Source organism: Mycteria americana, chromosome 7, assembly GCF_035582795.1.
Source record: "Mycteria americana isolate JAX WOST 10 ecotype Jacksonville Zoo and Gardens chromosome 7, USCA_MyAme_1.0, whole genome shotgun sequence".
NCBI classification, from domain to species: domain Eukaryota; kingdom Metazoa; phylum Chordata; class Aves; order Ciconiiformes; family Ciconiidae; genus Mycteria; species Mycteria americana.
In genome coordinates this window covers 10,856,698-10,874,670 of record NC_134371.1, presented here as the reverse complement: position 1 = coordinate 10,874,670, position 17,973 = coordinate 10,856,698, and the positions used below count along the sequence as shown (strand labels likewise).

General features: G+C 38.8%; 1 protein-coding gene across 1 annotated transcript in view; it reads left to right on the top strand.

The window, feature by feature from the left end:
* MCF2L2 (MCF.2 cell line derived transforming sequence-like 2) overlaps positions 1-17,973 on the top strand; it is a 164,702-nt gene that overhangs the window by 56,434 nt on the left and 90,295 nt on the right. Inside the window, exons 12-15 of the mRNA XM_075506964.1 lie at positions 588-779; positions 1,179-1,356; positions 11,625-11,728; positions 14,103-14,191. Of these exons, the coding sequence (XP_075363079.1) occupies positions 588-779; positions 1,179-1,356; positions 11,625-11,728; positions 14,103-14,191 (563 nt within the window). The remainder of the gene's footprint in view (positions 1-587; positions 780-1,178; positions 1,357-11,624; positions 11,729-14,102; positions 14,192-17,973) is intronic.

The window sequence follows — 17,973 nt, the reverse complement described above, 5'->3', positions numbered from 1 at the left end:
GAGAACCAAATGTATTCTGGTGCTTAAAAATGAACAGTTTACTGCTTGTTCATTTGTTTTCACTTTCTCTGCTGTAGCGAGAATAGCAAGCTAAATGCTTTGAGAATGTCCGCATGCTATTCCAGCCTCATCTGAAACAGGAATTACCAAAATTTTACAGTAAAAACCTGCTTGGGAGTATTTTTAACTGAGTTTTATAGGCCTAAGAAGTTTTGGGGAGTTTTGATATGGTTCAAATATTCGTTTCGGTTTTTGGATAATTGTGTGACTGAACACCGAAATGAGGTAGTACAGCCGACAGATTCGATTTGCCACAACCACAGTAACACTTCTCCTCTTTGCTCAGAATATTATATTTTACATGTTACTAGACCATCTAGCCCATGAGAGCTGAATTGAACTTGCTATTGTTCTACATAGCTAGGTGGGGTGACTTGTCGCCAGGAACTATTGCGTGCTATGAAGTAACATTCATTCCCTTTAGTGACATGTTAGGGCAAATCTGTATTTCATGGAGTAGAAGCAACACTTCGCAGCGTGTACTGTCAGTGATGATGGAGTCCTTTTTTCCCCATTTTTCTTTAAAGGCAAGCCAATGGTGTGAGGCTGGAATCTACCTCTTAGCTTCCCAAGCTGTGGACAAGTGCCAGTCACAAGAGGGAGCTGAAACTGCGCTCGTTGAAATTGAGAAGTTCCTGGTAACAGCTAAGGAACACCAGCTCTCTAACCCAAAGGAGTTCTACAATCAGTTTGACATGATTCTCTCTCCTGAAATAAAGGTAAAACCCCTCAGATGTGCATGTGCTCACGTAGAATTTCAAAATTACCAATTGCCTTGTACATGAGAGTGTACTGGGCTACATATTTGAGTCTGCTCAAATATGCCTCTTGCCCTACACCAACAGGGCACAGAGGTGAGCACTTGGGGCAATAAGTTTTACTCAGATGAGTAGTCGTGGAACACATACATGATTTTCTTCAGAGTAGTGCTAGAAAGACTGCATGAGTGACCATGTGCTACTCAGTGAAACTGAGATCTGTGCAGAGTGCATGGGCTGCGTTGCATTAAACTGCAGCACAGTGTGATCTTCGGCTCTAGTCTGAGTAACAGAAATCCGTTCTTAACTTGCTCAGTCCACCACTGTCAACCATCTGTTGTTTACCTTTTGTTTGCCTAGGCCAATGCCCAAAGAATTCTACAAAAACTAGAAGATGTACAAGAAATGTTTGACAAGAGGCAAGTAAGTCTGAAGAAGCTGGCAGCCAAACAGACCCGGCCAGTACAACCTGTTGCCCCACATCCTGAATCTTCCCCAAAGCGAGCATCACCAAAGATTACCAGACCTGCAGGAGTAGGTAGGCCGTGAACAGCTGGTTTCAGATACACACCAATGTTTTGTCCACACGGTCATGTTTAATTTTTGTTATCAGAATGAAAACTTGCATTTGATGTTCAGTGTCAGCCTTGTAGGCCCAGCTGTTAAAAATGAATGTGAAATATCTGTCACTGCAAGCATACAAACAAGGATGAATCAAAAAAAGTTCAGGCTTCTCTTCCTAGGTCTAATCTACAGACTACATTTCTGTACTGTTTCTCAGTATGTCTTATATTGCTAAATCTTGAAAACCCAAACCAGGCTAGTCACTGCAAGTATGCAAAGTAAGCATGAGAACCTCTTTTACATTGCATATACTGTAATGTGAATATTTGGCTTTAAAGGATCACAATCCCTCCAGTTTCAATCAGATACTTGCAAAGGTTAAGGGTTCATCAGCAACACTGACTCATTTGTACAATTTTTGCTTTTTCCCCTCTACGTAACTGTTTATTCACTTTCTAGTGTTGTTCTCTACTAACTATTAAAGTTGAACATTGCTTCTGTTTGGAATTTACTGAAAGTTCCTCATTTGAGTTTAGCATGTGCCTTTAACTAAGATAGCTATTTTCTGCAAAAAAGAACATGGGTGAAGCTAATTTGAAACAGTGCATCTTGGAGACCAGCTACCGTGTATTTGGTGACAGGAAGGGGTTGTTCCTTGTTGGCAGAGATGGTTATAAGAAATTAAAAAATGGAACAGTAGGGCTTTTTAAAAGGGGAACCTTTAGCAAAAAGCTTTGAAAAAAACTAATTTGCATGAAGACCATGCAATAAACTCTGTTTTCTCAACAGGAAGATTAGGACAGCCAGTAGCCTGACCATTTCGCTTTCTAGGCATACTATCACAAGGTCACACAAATGTCCCTGTTGTTCTCCTCTGCTCCCCAACACTCATCCTTTCTCACCAAGGAAGATCATCGTCTTCTTCCAGTTACCATGCCGGTTTGACATCTGTACTTTTTGCCCAAGCCATGCTAGCCATGTTCTTAACATACAACTGCTACCTCAAGTTTCAGCTTCACTATGGGCTTAAGGCAAGCTAAGACCACAATGCCTTTGAAGAGGTTCTGCTCTGCTACCTACACATCCTCCAGCAATGTTTTCCCCTCTTGCACTGTTGTTGGCAGTCAATTAGCTGTATGAGTTATGATTTACCTTGAAAACTCAATGAACTGACTGCAAAAATGTAGTAGTTAGTTTTCCATTGCATGAGCTAGAAAAATGTAGGGAGATCTGGAGGTCACATAGCCCAATCACCTGCTCAAAGCAGCACCAACTTCAAAGTTGATCAGATTGTTCACTGCGTGGCCACTAGTGCTAAAGCAAAGGAATTTGCAGAAAAATGAGGTTATGGGGTCAGTAGGTCAGAGCTAGTTAGTCCCTGTTAGTGGTAGTACAGTTTTAGAATGGCTTTCACCTATTGTGAAACTGCACCTTCAGGCTAAAAGCTAGCCTTGCATTTCTGCTTAGGCATGCAGTCTCTGCGTTTGTGTCTCTTGAATTTCTTTCTCGTCATTTTAGAGCACTTGCAGATTTTTTTGATTAAACTTTTGGTATAGATAGAACCTTAAAAAAAAAAAAAGCACTAGTTTATAAATGACAATGCTTTAAGTTTTGATTCTTGTTCATACAGCCAGTCCAATACTATCAGCTCTTTCCCAGAAAATCATGAGATGCTGCCTTGGTCTGACCCTTGCATTGCAGTTCAGTGTTATACAACACAATACAGCATAACTGTGTGACAATGATTAGCCTCTGATGTCCTGTTGCAAGTTAAAAGGGAGATGAAATTTATTTTAAAATGTTACTTCAGTTGTTCTCTGAGGAAATGCAAAGGGCAACCCAGTCCTGTTCAGACATTGATAAGTAGACTATAGCATCTCATTCAGATTCTTTGTGCCTGAAGATGATTGACCTACAGAACCTCTGTACAAAGAAACTGAAGTCCCTGACTATCTACAGGTTATCCTGGGGCTCAAAAACAGTTACTTTAACTGCCGTGAACAGTACATGTATATTTTACACATACTGTGTAATGGCATCCTTTGGGTATTATCCAATTGTCCACTACAAAGAGTTATACTTTTAATTTCCTGAATGCCCTTTCCCTCAGAATGCCAAAGCACTTGGTAAGTACTGGTAAGTATTTTAACCTCTTTTTTGCCTTTTAACCTCTAACCTTCAGAAAGAAAACTGAAGCACAGATAAACTGAGTGATTCACCAAGGGGTTTCACAGTCTGAGTCTGAAATGTGGCTGAGAGTAGAAACAGGGACACCAAGTCCTATTCTAAGGCTTGAAAATGAGGCTGTGAAATTCTGTTCTTGAAGCTACCCTCTTTTGGACTTTCCTCTGTGCCTTTTTTTCACATTCACAGCATCGATGCAGAATCAGCATTTATTTATGGGGAGAATTTATTGAGCACCATCTTGGAAAAATGAAAGAGGCTAAGAGCAGTTTCTTCTTGAAACAGATATTGTAACTCATTGTTACTTGTTACCCAGGACATACCTGAATATTTATAAAAGCTTGCAAAATAGAATATGGCAACAGGAAAATACCATCTTCCTAGGCTGTGTAAGTACAAAGGCAGGCAAAGGCAATAAAATGTGGTAAACAGAAATAGAAGACCAGAAAGAAAGGCATTTGTTCCCAGGCAGCAGATGTAGCAATACCACGGCAGCATTGCAGTGGTTGTCTGTGAAAGGAAAAAAAGTTACGTTCGTTCCAGAATAGATTTTGTTTTGTTTTGCTTTGTTTTTACTTGCTGACTCTCCATTTCCCTAACAAGGAGTGCTAGGGCAAATTCAATCCAATTCAGGGTGCTAATGGAAAAATCTTAACAGATGCAAAGGCTCAGGCATGAAATACTCCATTATTGTAACTGTGAGAGTCTTAATTTTACATGGATATATAGAGGTGCATACAGGAAGAGCTGATACCATGTATGAGAGAAAGGGCAGATTTCTATCAGGGAAATGACTGTGACAGTTTCTTATGTCTATGTCCTTATGGTCTCTGGTGACTCCTGGCAAAGTCTTAGCTTAGTGAAGATCCAGAAAGGTAGCTCAGAGCTACACTGTAAACTCTCCCTCACCCAATGCTTTTCTGTGGGTCTGGAAATTCTGAAGCAAAATTTTAAATTCATCCCATTTTTGCTTGAAGCTTTTGGTTTCACAAATGAACTTGTAAATTTTGCAGGAACAGGCCCGTTCAATATTGAAAAACTAGTACTGGAATTATCATGATGCTCAAAAGTTTATGCCAGCTGGACTTGGTGCACATTTTAGCTGTGGGAATTTGCTTAAATATTAGTCACAGATCAACCCAGAAAAGGCAGAAAACCCTCTGCTGACCATTTTATAAAAAGTGCCTTGAAAATATTTAAGTAGTATATATGACACCTTATTTCAAGAAGAACTCTGTTTACTCCCAGTGGAAGCTGCTTGAATACTGCTAATGGCTAATCTTGTCCCTGTATGTGTGGGGAGGAAAGAGGTGGCACTTGATGGGGAAATTCCTTTGCTCTAGTTCACTTCTGAGGGCATAATTTTTGATGACTTGACTACATGTTTGTGGACTGCATTTCTGTACAAAACTCCCTAGCTGGAGTGAATTGGGCTAGGTCCACAAAGTTAAACCACGCAGGCTAGTACTGCCCATAGGCTGTCAGGCACAGTGGGATAAGCCACAGAGCTGTAAAGGATAATATAAGCTGTAAGGGATGACTGTAGTTAGCATTTCTTTATTTTTATTTGCTTGTAATTCTCCCAAACTCTAACTCTTTGAAATAAAACTTTCCCAAAGGCTATCTTCTTCAGCCTGACACTTTCTTGGAAAACTTCAGTAAGAAATGGTTTGGCCATCTCAATGAACAAGGCTAGGAAAATGGTCTTGTTTTAGTCACCTTTGTGGCAAGAGCTGGAACATGGCAGTACAAAATAGTTTTGTCCCTTCCTAAAGTGTCCAGATTTGGCAGAATTGTAAGCACTTGGGGGAAAAAAAAAATCTCAGCTCATACGTGTTCATTATGTATGAACTTGCTACAGTTTGGCTCCTATAGTCTCATTTCCTTTGTTGTCAGCAAAAATCTTTGGAACCCAGCGAAAAAATATGTTTCTTATCCCCTGCGCTGCTTGTTTCCTTACAGTATGATCTTGCAGCAGTTTAAGCCCTTCTTAATGCAGGGCTGTCACGGTCTCCCTTTCTCCTCTCCTCTTTGCCCAGCACAGCAGTGTGTTTGTGACTCTGCTTTCCCTCAGTACTTACGGTCACATAACTAGTGGGAACAAAGGAGGGAACTGAAAACTGTCACTGGCGGGGAGGGTTTTTTTTGTTTCGGACAGTTCAGCTCCTCATCATCCAGTTCCATGAACAGCAGTGCTGACAAAAAAGGAGACTGAAATGTGTGGCCACATGTTGGGAGGAAAGGGAGAACTGTACCAGACCCAGTTCAGACGGGTTTCAACTGTTCTGGAGTCATCCCTGAAACTGTGGCTACTTACTGCTGCTTTTACTCCTGCTGACAAATAAAGAGAAGCTGGTGCAGTAGGTATAAAGATTTCAATCCTGTTAAAAACCCATGTGGGTGTTAATGTGATTCAACTTAGTGCAATCTGGGGTGGTTTTTTTTTTAATAACTTGTGGAACGACATAAAGAAATCTCCATTGAAAGAACAGGGAAAGACTGAAATCAGAACTGCTGGGCAGGGCATGTGCTCTTGAACATGTGAAGGGGCATATAATCAGCAGTCTGAAAATTCAGTTCTAAAAATGTCAAGTTGGTCTTCCAAAGTAGTGTATTCTCTTTTGATCTTCATCTGTGGAACTCAGAGTTCTCAGTGTGGCTGGTAACAGCCTGTTACCCCTGAGAAGTGTTGTGAAAACAGCTCAGTAAATATTTATGAAGCACTTGAATTGTAAAAATGACTATTAGAAAAAAGACAATTATTTTCAGAGCAGGGATTGAAATAGCATATGGATAATAAGGCTCTGGGCCTCCACTGAGAAATACAGATAAATCAAAATAGTGAATAGCTGCTCATGAATTAGTGTTTTTGATTCCATGCACTGAACAAGGCAAGGATTCTTAGAGGGGGGTGGACCAAGATGCCTTAGCAGCAAAGGGGCAAAATTAGGGTTGCACATGTAGCTTTGCTTCTGGCATATCCTGTCTCCTAAATGCTATAAAATATTCACCTAGGGATTTCTTTGTGTGCAACATAAATGTGAAATACAGGAGCAGAGATTTCAAAATTTCTGTGAGCTCAGTAAGCAAATAACATGTTTAACAGCACATTGCACATACAAAATCCATGACTCACCTTACAAGCATCCTGGAAGGCCAACTTGGTACATGAAATTCATATGGGGGAACACAGCTGGAGCCTTTTCAGTTCTTTAAATAATAAAACTTAAACTGGTTCCATCTCAGTGAAATGTGTACGACTGCTCATTGGATCCATTCCACTGTTCCTCAGAGTCACTAATGCGTAACACTCACTAACTAATAACATCTGGATAGAGGATAAAAGAAGAATGTCTTGCAAGAGTCTGGGGATGTGTGCAGGAGAAGTGAAGCTGCAGAGAGATTAGCTGACTCAGAAAAGATGGTGCATGTGATTTTCATTAATGGTTTTGGGAAACCACCGGTTTCTACAGTTCAAGATATTTCTGCAAATGAAGTACAGAAAAGGAAAAGATGCTTTCAATTTTGTGGCTGTAGGGCTGCTATCACACTTGGGAAAGTCTGAGGAAACCAAGTGGTGTGTCTCCTTGCAGAATAATATTCCACATACAGGGGCCTTGCTTTGTGCTTCTTATATGGGCAGATTTTCAGGGGCCTTGACAGCAATTTTGCTAGAGCAAAGAAGTATAGATTATATTGCCTAAGAATAGAAAAGACTTTCTGTATTAAGTCATTAAATTATAAACCTTAGATGCACTGGTATTTCGTTAGCTGCCGAAGCATGCTGTTTTGTCATCACCAGCATTCAAAACCACTATTAAGTCATTAATTATCTTCAAAGTCATGTTCCTGTGGAACAGCATGAGCTGCAAGCCCCAATAAACAGTTTAGCAGACTAGTCATTTCCATGCTTGTTCTTGCCAAAGGACTTTGATTCTGCTGTAGGTGATTAGTGAGAATGCACAAACTCTCCCACAGAACAGATGGGGAAGCACGTGGTTGGGAAATTCACACAAGGCCTGAACGTAAAGCATGCTACTTAATTGAGGGGGGCTTTGAACGTCTTGCAAGTGCTGGGTGTGTGTCATAACTCTTGACTACAGAGCCCATGTCTCTTGCTAGCTAATGAGTTACATTCACTCTAGCAGGAGGAAATTTGAGGGCAGCTACCCAGATGGACTAATCCAGCTGTCTCTGAGCACCTGGGAGCTGCACGTGGTTCTTTGTGCCTTATAGTGTGATGCAGCCCCCCAGTGAGAGACGAACTCCTGAGAGATGGTGCCTCTACCCTGCCATGCAGGAGCAGGGTGGGGAAACGAGGGAAACCACAGCCTTTCCCCACGAGCAGCACAGCAAATTGTCCTTACTGAATTAATATTTCAGTCCTGGAGTGGTGGAGAGACTGCAAAGCAACATTGAGCACATGAGTCTATGCCATTTTCTAGCAGCTTTAGGGATGCTACAGCCCACATTACCACTTGCTGTAGGCTAGGTAATAAAACAGTAATTCCATATTTATCATGCGACTTGTTCATAAAAAATTAGTAAGCAGTACTAAAGCCCCATAGAAACACAGTGGTGCTCCAGGTGAATGCAAGTGATAGACACAAACCCTGCTTTATTGTAAATATCCTTGCTATAAAAAGTTTACCTCTGCATACAATGCACTTTAACAATACTTGCTTTAAAAGCAGCATCAAGCAATTTAAAATATTGAGTTCAAAATGAAATCCACATTACTCATCCAGGGGATACTGTGAAACAATAGGATAAAAAAAACCTTGAAACCATGCAGACCTTAGATTGTTTATAGATAGTTGTAGTTTTCCTTTGTTCCTGTGCCTTTATTCTTTCAGTAGGCAGTTGAACACTGTACCTTTCAGCTTCCTCAGCAGTACAGTACAGTAATAACCTTGAAATGGCCAACTGTACTGAATTTTATAAGGGAGTTCCCATATAAAATATGTCCAGTTCCACAGTAATTAGTGCAGTAATAATTGGCAGGTATTTGGGCTGTTTCTTCCTAAATGACTCCAGAAACTACTTAAATGTAGTGACATGCAGCAGTCTCTGAATATGGGCCAGTCAATAACTCAAAAATATGCTGGAGCATAACCGAAGACAGATTGCTTCCTGTTTTCAATTCATTTCTGGGTCAATTGGAAGGGGAAAGTTTGCTGTGTCAATCTGAATCAAATTCACCCTTGAAATACAAGCAGCTGGATTTGACTGTTTCCTTATCCTGTATCTGCCTCCTCCTTTCTGAAATACGTCATACTGATGAAGCCAAGACTAAGCTAGTAAACCGACTGGAGTAATTTGCTGGATTAAGGAGCATCTGCACTTGGGCTTTCTGGGAATGTGTCATCTTTCACTTAAAATGTCCAGTGCTCTGTTTCCTGGATCACCCGGAGCTGTCTGGGTTTGCAAGTTGTGATCCAGACATCAAAGTCATAACTGATTTCTATGTTTTCTGCTGACTGCTTTCAGCCAGGATTTTCATACTAGTATCAACCATCCCTTCAAGCTAGAGAGTTTTCTGATTAATAAATAGGTCAAACAACTTGGTATTGCTGACTATGCTGTTCTAAGCAAAAGTTCTCATGTTTCCTAAAGTTACTAACTTTGCTTCTATTCCTTTTAATAACACATCCAGTATATATACAATTTGGGAATTAGCTTTGTAGACCAATCCAGTGGACTGAATTCAGATTTAGATAGGGTAACCGGACACTGGCAGCATATCTGGGGTATTCAGGAGTGCCTGGTAAGTGTGTGGGGAAGACTATGAAACAATGTCTTGGTTTTCTTTAATTGAATCAGGATTTTTGTGATCAAGTCTTAGGTTTATTTTTTTTAATGCTGATTTTTCAAGGTATAAATAGGATGTAGTTGGGAGAAGCTCCAGGAGAGAATATTGTTAAGTGTGATAGGTATAATCACAGTCTGCGTCATCAAGATCATGGTAGGTGAGAATTTAAGGCTAAACAGAATCTTCAGGAGGCATTAGTATGGAAAAGAGTGAAGTTGCTGATGCTTGTAACCACTTTACTCAGGGATTCATGGGGAAAAACATGAAAGGGCCTGTTTGAAAATATATCAAATAGTTGATGAAGGTTGGTATTCTGGTTTTGCCAACAGTAGAAATCCTCCTCCCTGCAGATTAGAAAGGTATGAAGAACTTTGACAATAAGGACAAATAGCTTATATTTGCTGCATCTTGGGGTTGTTCCCCCCCCCTTTGGTTTCACAATGTCAGTACACCACTTTTTGGGTGAAATAACAGTACCTTTGAGAGAACAATTACTACTTCATGGAAAGCTTTCTTTGGGATGGGAAAAAGGCATCTGTTGAAAGTAGTGCTCAAAATCAAAACAAATCCCCTGCTGTATATTCTGAAAGAGAGTGATAGAAGAATCAAACAAAGCGACATTTGCATTTCAGCTTAGTCCTGGGAACCATAAGAATCTTCTACTGGTCAATTATAGCCCCTGGTGGCTGCCAGACTTTGCTGTTCTGTTGAGGAAACTTTCTAATATGGAGTCATTGTGAGGAAGTAATAGGCATGAAATGGACATTGCCAAGTCCCTGTGTCATTCAGCATGGGATAAAACCACGATGATTTAGGAAGGAGTTGGAGAAAAGCTGCTTTAATTAATTCTCTTCCCAGCTGCATGATAAGGCAGTTGAAAAGACACAGGGTAGAAGAAATGTCAGCTTCTGTTATTGCTGTCTATGAAACTGATATGTTGTCTTTTTAACTGCATATAATTTAGGGTGTCTCTATGCTTTTATTGCCCCCTTTTTTTAACTCATTAAAAGAAGAATTTTATGACAAGGACATTTGCAAATTTGTTAATGTGGGTTTTTTTTAAAAAAGTGTTCAGTCCTCTCCTACATGAATCTTTTGATACTATGTCCTCCTCATTCAAAGATGTCTGCATCTTTTTTATTGCATCCCTCAGCTTCTCCCAGAGAAGAAAAAGTTATTAGTGACCACCATTAAACTTGGTGAAACCATTTAAACAGATTGTTACCGGATGCATTTGAAAACACCAGCTTTTATTTTTGGAAAAGTTCCTGTTCTATTTTAAAGTTTTCCCAGAATAAAACTGAAAAGGACTTAATCTCAGAATTGCAGCAATTTTGTTCTTTGTTGCTTGACCCAATTCTTTCATCATTTCATCTGGTGTTCATAGTTGTTTTTACCATGACATGCATGGCTGCCTGTATCAATTCAGCAACTAAGAAAAAGGAGAGCACTCTTTGCCTTATACTTACATAACACGCACTGTGAACTCTTCAGTGTAAAAGAAAGATACAAACTGTGAGAGAGGGGCTATTTTCTACTCAGGTCAAATGTATGACTCTCCTTCTCAGAGTTCATTCTAAACCTTATCCTGAGACTGCTGTCCAAAGAAAAGTGGTTATGTTGTTAAGGGTGATTTTCTAGTAGCATTAGACAACTCACTGTCAGCTGTGGTTTACAGAGCCTGCAAGGCCCAACAAACCTGACACAACAGAGCATATTCCGAATAATTTCCTCGGATTCACTGTCTTTACATACATGGTCACAGTGACCTGTTGAACGCCTGTATGATTACTCTTTTGAGACTTGTTCACGTGATGAAATCTTACAGGGAACAATCCTTTATAATCTGACATTAGCAAACCATTACCCAGAACAAAAATTTCCTTTCTTTGGGAACCCGCACAACTAACAACACCTGAGCTGAAAAACTATGCCAATGAAAATTACCCAACTGTTGATACAGCTGGCTAACATTTACCTGTGCTACCCTAAAGATGGTTGCCAGGGAGGAAGACAAACCAAGGTAGTCATTACAGCATGGAGCCGTAGGTGCCAATTTGAGACACAACGTAGCCCATCCCTTGTGCCAGCTGGTCCTTCACCACTCCAGCTACAATTCAGTTCTCTAAACCAGGTCTCAGTTACCACTGATATGACAGGATCTTTGCTCATTGCTTTTATTAGGAAGCAGGATTTCAACTTTTAGCATGCATTTGCTAACGTTACTTTCTTTTTGACTCCTTCAGCTACCAACAGGAGGTCCACAGAAATTTCCTGCCCTCCAAAATCCATTTCTGAAGTAGAGTTATCAAAAAAGAAAAACATTAAGAAGACTAAAGGTGGAATTAAGGTAGGAGTATCTGTGTTTTGGGCACACCCCATATTCTGAGAGAACTCAAAACAATATAAATATAGGTTTACATATTTATACTTGGAATTAAAAAATTGAACATTTACAAGTTAATTCTCTGGTAAGCTTTTTTTTTTTTTACACTTCATGTTGCAGTTTGAAAATTACTCAGCTGACAGCGTTAAAAAGACTTACGCTCATGCACATGGAAAAACAAGTTACACTAAAGTAGAAATGACTTTCAAAGGATGAAAGAGGAAATGTGGAGGGAATGTCCAACAATAATACATTAAAGTCCATCCAAAGTGCCTGTCCTTCCTTGTAGCATATGAACTATTTTGTTTCTAAAACTGGAATCTTATTCCAGCTTCTCTGAAGATGTGTTATGTTTAGGGGTTTACAAAGTTATATATTTTTCCTTATTTAAATATTTTCTAAGGGTAGTTTCTATGCAAAGGAGGAAAGACTAGACATTTAATACTTAAATAAACCAACAAACAAAAAAACAAAGACAAATTCCACCGTTACCTGTTGCTGCATGGACCAGTAAGGTTCAGGGAAATGTGTTTTGCTTTTGTGTCTCTATGATGAGATTTGTTGCATTATTGTTTCTGCAGCAAGGTTCTGTTTAGGACTCTTTGGACATCCTTATCCTCTCTTCCCTATTCCCAAGCCTTACAGCATTTAAGAGCCCTGCCCTTACAGCAGAGTCTTTTGTTTGAGCTGTAAAGACTGACTGGGATAACAAGCTATCAAGACAGCCATTTGGCCCTCCTTGAGTATTTTAAGACTGCAAACAGAAGGATCCAGAAACTTCATTCATTTGCAATTCCTGTAACTAAGATGAAGCACAGCTGATCCTGAAACTTCTCATTTGCCTAAGCTAGCTGAAATAGCCACTTTGAGAGACCAGACTTTTTTTTTTCCCTGTCAGATTAAAGTAATGCCACATTTGTCTTATTTAAAATGTTTGGGTTTAGACCATGTAAATATCCCTGTGAAAGAGACAGGAGGAGTACCACTGAAGTAGCCACTCTTCTGCTATCCACACCCCTGACTTGCTCATACATTTGACCTTTATTTCCCTAAAGCTGAAAAGCAAAAATTAAATTCAGTCCACTTTCTGATATGGTCAAAACAGCCTACAACTTCAGCAAGAAGCCCAGAATAAAATCTAGTTATCAGCAGGAATATACAGCTTATCTCACCTTTGTCTAAACTCACAGAAGAAAGTGACTTCGGAATCAGTCTTATTCTCACATCAGTAATGCAGGTAATCAGTTGCATTCCTCCCACATAGTTAGGTATATGCAACAACATGGTACAGGCTTTATAAAAGCATCTATTCATTCATTTTTAAAACTACTTTCCAAGACTACAGTGCAAATTATGACCCCTATCCTTCCCTCCCATTGTTGCTATAAAATTTGTTTGTATTTTATTTGTTCTGATAATAGTTCAGGTGAGGATAGTTTATTAATGGATTCCATCATCATCACCAACCAGCTAAATAATTTCGCTATATAGAATATAAGGCAGGCCACTGCTTTTTTCCCCAGAATCAGCCCTTAAAAATGAAGAATTGCTCAGGAACTTAAAGACACTACTGAAGTTTAGATATTGGCTTGGATTAACTGCAAACTCAGCAGCTGAATTGTTTTACTGAATTTGAAGAGACTGCCTTTGAGTAAACCCAAATAGTGGTTGGTACTTTTAAAGCTGCAGGCACAAGGAGGAAAAGCCTGCTTAAAACTTGCCTGGAGCACACTTGAAATGATCCAATTCTGCAAGACTAGACAAGGAAGCAGGTTAATGTTTATCAAAATATTATGTAAAAAGCTCCAGTCCATTTCAACCTGGGGACAGCCCCTGCACGTGTATACTGTGCTCACTATTTGAGGGTTGCACTGTCTTACATAATACTGCTACTAGTACAAAGACTCTTCTCAGAGGCACAAGACTGATTCCCTAGATCTCTCCATACGGCACTGTACAAAGAACAAAGTGTGAAGTCTTTGGGTTGGCTTCAGGCAGGAAACAAAATAGTATTTCAGAGTCTAAGGAACAGACTGTTATGCCTGTAATTATCTACATAAGGAGGTAATTCACCTTCTATGATGGAAGAACATAAAGACTTTGCCTGGAGTCAAGAATGCCTCCCATGCCAATACTGAGTAAGGAAGTAGGAAAATAGAGAGAGGAGGTACTCTTGATTTATAACCTGCACATCTAGAATTCAATTATTTTAACTTGTCTAGTGATTTCTAGACTTGGTAAGATCTGGGTTTTATTCTTTTAAAGAGTTAAAGTTCTCTAAATAATAAAAGCATCAGCAGTTAAGTATTTTCACTTTTAATGTGCCCTTTTTATTCAGATTGAAGTGATGCATGAAGCTAGTCAAGGAGGATCTAGCAGAGTCCTGGTGATGAGTGAAAGTGATGAGAACTTGTCAACAAGGAGGAGGTAAGGCTGCACACATAAGCCAGTATCATTTTTTTGTTCTTAGAATGCAAATAACTGCATTTATAGTACAGTCTCTACAACTTCAAAGAAGTTCACTAAGATTAAAAAATAAATATAATCAAGTCACTGAAATGCTTATAGCCATTCATATAGCCATATCAAGCCATACAGCTTATACACAGTCTATGAGCTGGAAAAGCAAACAAGATTTATCTTTTGTTTTGGGTTCGGGGCTTGGGGGATTTTTTGCCTTTTTTTTTTTTTCTTAGAAGCATTAACTACATGACATGAGAAAATAAGTCATTAGAATAAGCCTTGCACGTATTTACAAAAAAGCAGTATTAAATATCATCTCGTGTTCAGGATATTCATATCTGATTATATGCTGCTGAGAAGCTTCTGGTTTGTTTTTTTTTAAGTGCAAGCAATAATCTTTTCTCCCTTTCTGCAGTCTTGAGAAAGAGATTATTAATGTTTTCTAAAACACCAAATACATAAGTCATTTGGTTTACCAAGCAAACCCAGTTTAATTTAGTTGAACTACGCTGTTTCTAGGCCAAAAGGAGCAAATAAAAAAAAACAACAAAAAAAACCAAAACCAAAGAACACGAAACCACACACACACCAAAATTCACCCTGCAACAAGGCACAATCCTCACCAACTTAATTTCCTTTGTTCTCTTCTTCAGTATGATTTAGACAATTTATACTTTCGTTATGCCCCTCTCACACAAATATACGCTGAAGTTACTTGATGCAGAAGACTACATTTCTAAAAACACTAGCTTGATACATTATGCTAGACAAATTTGAGACATAAAAAAATGCAACTTATTACTATCCAACTTTAATTATACTCTATGAAAATACTATGACTGGTCTCCAAAACATCAGCTAGTTTTTAAAAAGTGCAAAGTGTGATCTGAAATAGAACTTACTTAGATGGATACACATCTCTTGGGGAATAGTTGCCTAAAGAGAACATACAGATTTGGAGTTAATATTAACAACAGCTTAAGCTTCTAATATCTGGCAGTTTTATACAACTTCAGACCTAGAAGCTTGGTAAACAAATTTTTGAGTTGTCTCCTTTCTTGGTAACATCAATTTTGCCTTTTGTTCTACAAAATAATCTGAATAGAAAGGAAGCAGGGGAAGGGGGGGAAAAACAGTTTGAAGTCCTCTCATGAGAGGAAACTCAGAATAGCATTTAAAAGCATCAGAGCTGAGCTTGTCAGTTACAAAGAAAGCAACAAGAGATATTTACCACCTTTGTCATGTTGTTTTGGTTTTTTTAAAACAAATAAGTCTGTTTATTCAAAACAAGTTTTACAAAACAATTGTCTTTGTGGTACAGAGCAAAGTTTAGGGATAAATATTGAATACTTTGTATAAAAATTAGTACTATCAAAGGAAAACTGATGCAAACCAAACAAACAGGTAAAAACAATTTTAGCATTAACTATGCTGTGCAACAATGTCAAACTCTGAATGAGGAGTGACCATTCAGGCTGATACAGTTTTATTTGTAGAAGTAAAACCTGACAGCCCTGCATTGGAGCACTGAGACTACTGTTAAAAAAGGTTCTAGATAAAGGTGTACAAATCTTAACTCAGCGTTTAGAACCAGAAAATAGGAAGTTTTCTAGCTTCTCCATTTTTCAAAAGGAGTGCCTTCATGCTTTCCTTTTTATTCAACAAGCAACTTCTTTTCACCGCAGTAAAAGAAAATGCATACTACAAACATCAAGGCCCTTTTAAGATTAAGAAACAATTCAAACAAAACTCAAACCAGCTGTAAAACAAAGTATTTCAATGTTCAAAAGTGACTTTCAGATAATGGCAACCTACATTTAAACAGTGTTTTAGATGTTAACTTGGTCATTACCCTACAGAAGTTTAAGCTACTTAAAACTTACTTTACCTTTGCTTGTACGAGTGGAAACAATAAATCCCAACACATAGTTATGCTGGAAAAAGTTGTAGTCTTAACAGTACATTTTGGTTGCATACTAGTTATGAAGACCCTCTTTCCCTACAGTGAATAGGGTGGCTTTTTCTAGTAGTGCAGTTTTGCTGTGAAGCTTATTGATTTAAATGGCTTGCAACAGGTCAGAGATCTGATGAAGCAGCTTTCCTTCAGTACGGAATACTACTTTCTCTATATATACATTTATTTCTCCATAAGCCAACAGGTTATATAGATCTAAGGTGGTCTTGTGTTTTGTTTTTCTCTCTTAAAAAAACACACATCCTCAGTACTTGTAATCAATCGGTTTAGGCAAGAACAGGAACTGGATTTGTTCTTTCTAAAGTATAGCTGTTACATTCTTCAATCATTCTGACACTGATAAATGATTTATTTGTAGGCTCTTTATATACCCAACATTTGGGTCCAATGAGGATTCTTATTCTTTTTCCTTCTGGAAAACCAATTAGAGAAAGTTACACATTTCCTTTAATTCCAGTAGCTACCTACCATCCATCTGAAATGGCAGCTTAGAGAACAGTGAGCAAGCTCAGTCCTAGATTCTGTCTACACTAACATATACCATTAGCCATTCAGACCATTAAAACCTGCAGCACAGGCCCAAGAGCAGTAGCTATTATTTAAACAAAAGTTTACTACTTATAGCTTAAAACTGCCAAGTCCTGTATAGCTGTTCTATAGTAAAGTCAGAAGACACAGATCACGTACCTCACTGCTCCACACAACAAGAAAATCCAGGCAGAAGAAAAAGGCTAGTCTTAGAAAGCAAGTAGTATTGCTCCTGTAATTAGCACATTTCCAACAGATGCTTTATAATTCATGAGCTTTTGCATTGTTATTGCTCTGCTGATAAACTTGACTCATTCAAGCTTTCAGAAGTAGTTTTCTGACACTATCCACACTAGAACTTGTTCCAGCATCAAATCAGTTCACAAGCAGTATCTGACTGTACCTTGTGTGGGCTGTGTGTCCACTCCAGGAAGAGCTACCACAGGTTTGGCAATTAGCAACTAAAATATCTGTCCTGAGAGTCTGTGAGAACACCATTAGCAAGCTACACAAGAAAAGACTGCAGCCATCCTAGAACTTTGGTTCTCTGCAATATTTATACAGCACCACAGTACAACTCAATGGCTGGAGTTTGAGCATCACAGTTTGATCATCTATCCTGATTTACAATGCACAGGTGTTTTGTTCCTCCCGCAGGTGATATTAACACTGAAATATGTTAAAGATACAGGGTTTTGTGGACACAAACTACCCTGAAATTTTAAAGACAATCTTGTGCTTAAGACTTCAGGAGAAATATTTTAGTGATTTTGATTTGTGTACTGAGTTTCTGTGGATCACCATGTCCCTATCCCCCTTCACTGAAGTGTCAAACTTTGTGCAGAAAATACCCTCCTTCGTTAGTACAAGCATGAAATTTTGTTTTTGAAAGTCTTTAACAGCTTCAAATTAGCTATAGGTAACATTCTCAGGGACTTTTGCTTGCTTTTCACCTTTAGAACCATGAATATTGGAAAGCAGAAGCATTCTTAGAAGAAAACTCATTTTGCTTATTTGCTTATTAAAGATTGGACTGTTTAAATACACTACTTCAGTTTTCAGAAGGCAGAGAAAGATTACATGAGTAAGATTTGATTTTTATCCTTTCACGTTCAGTCCTGATCTAAAGGGAGCTCCTTTGTTATGTAAAACAACCAAGTCAGAGGGCACTCAAACACTGTTTCCCTATTTCAAAGATTTAGGGAGCTTCAGGAAAAATACTGTAGTAGGTCTTCACTTCTAG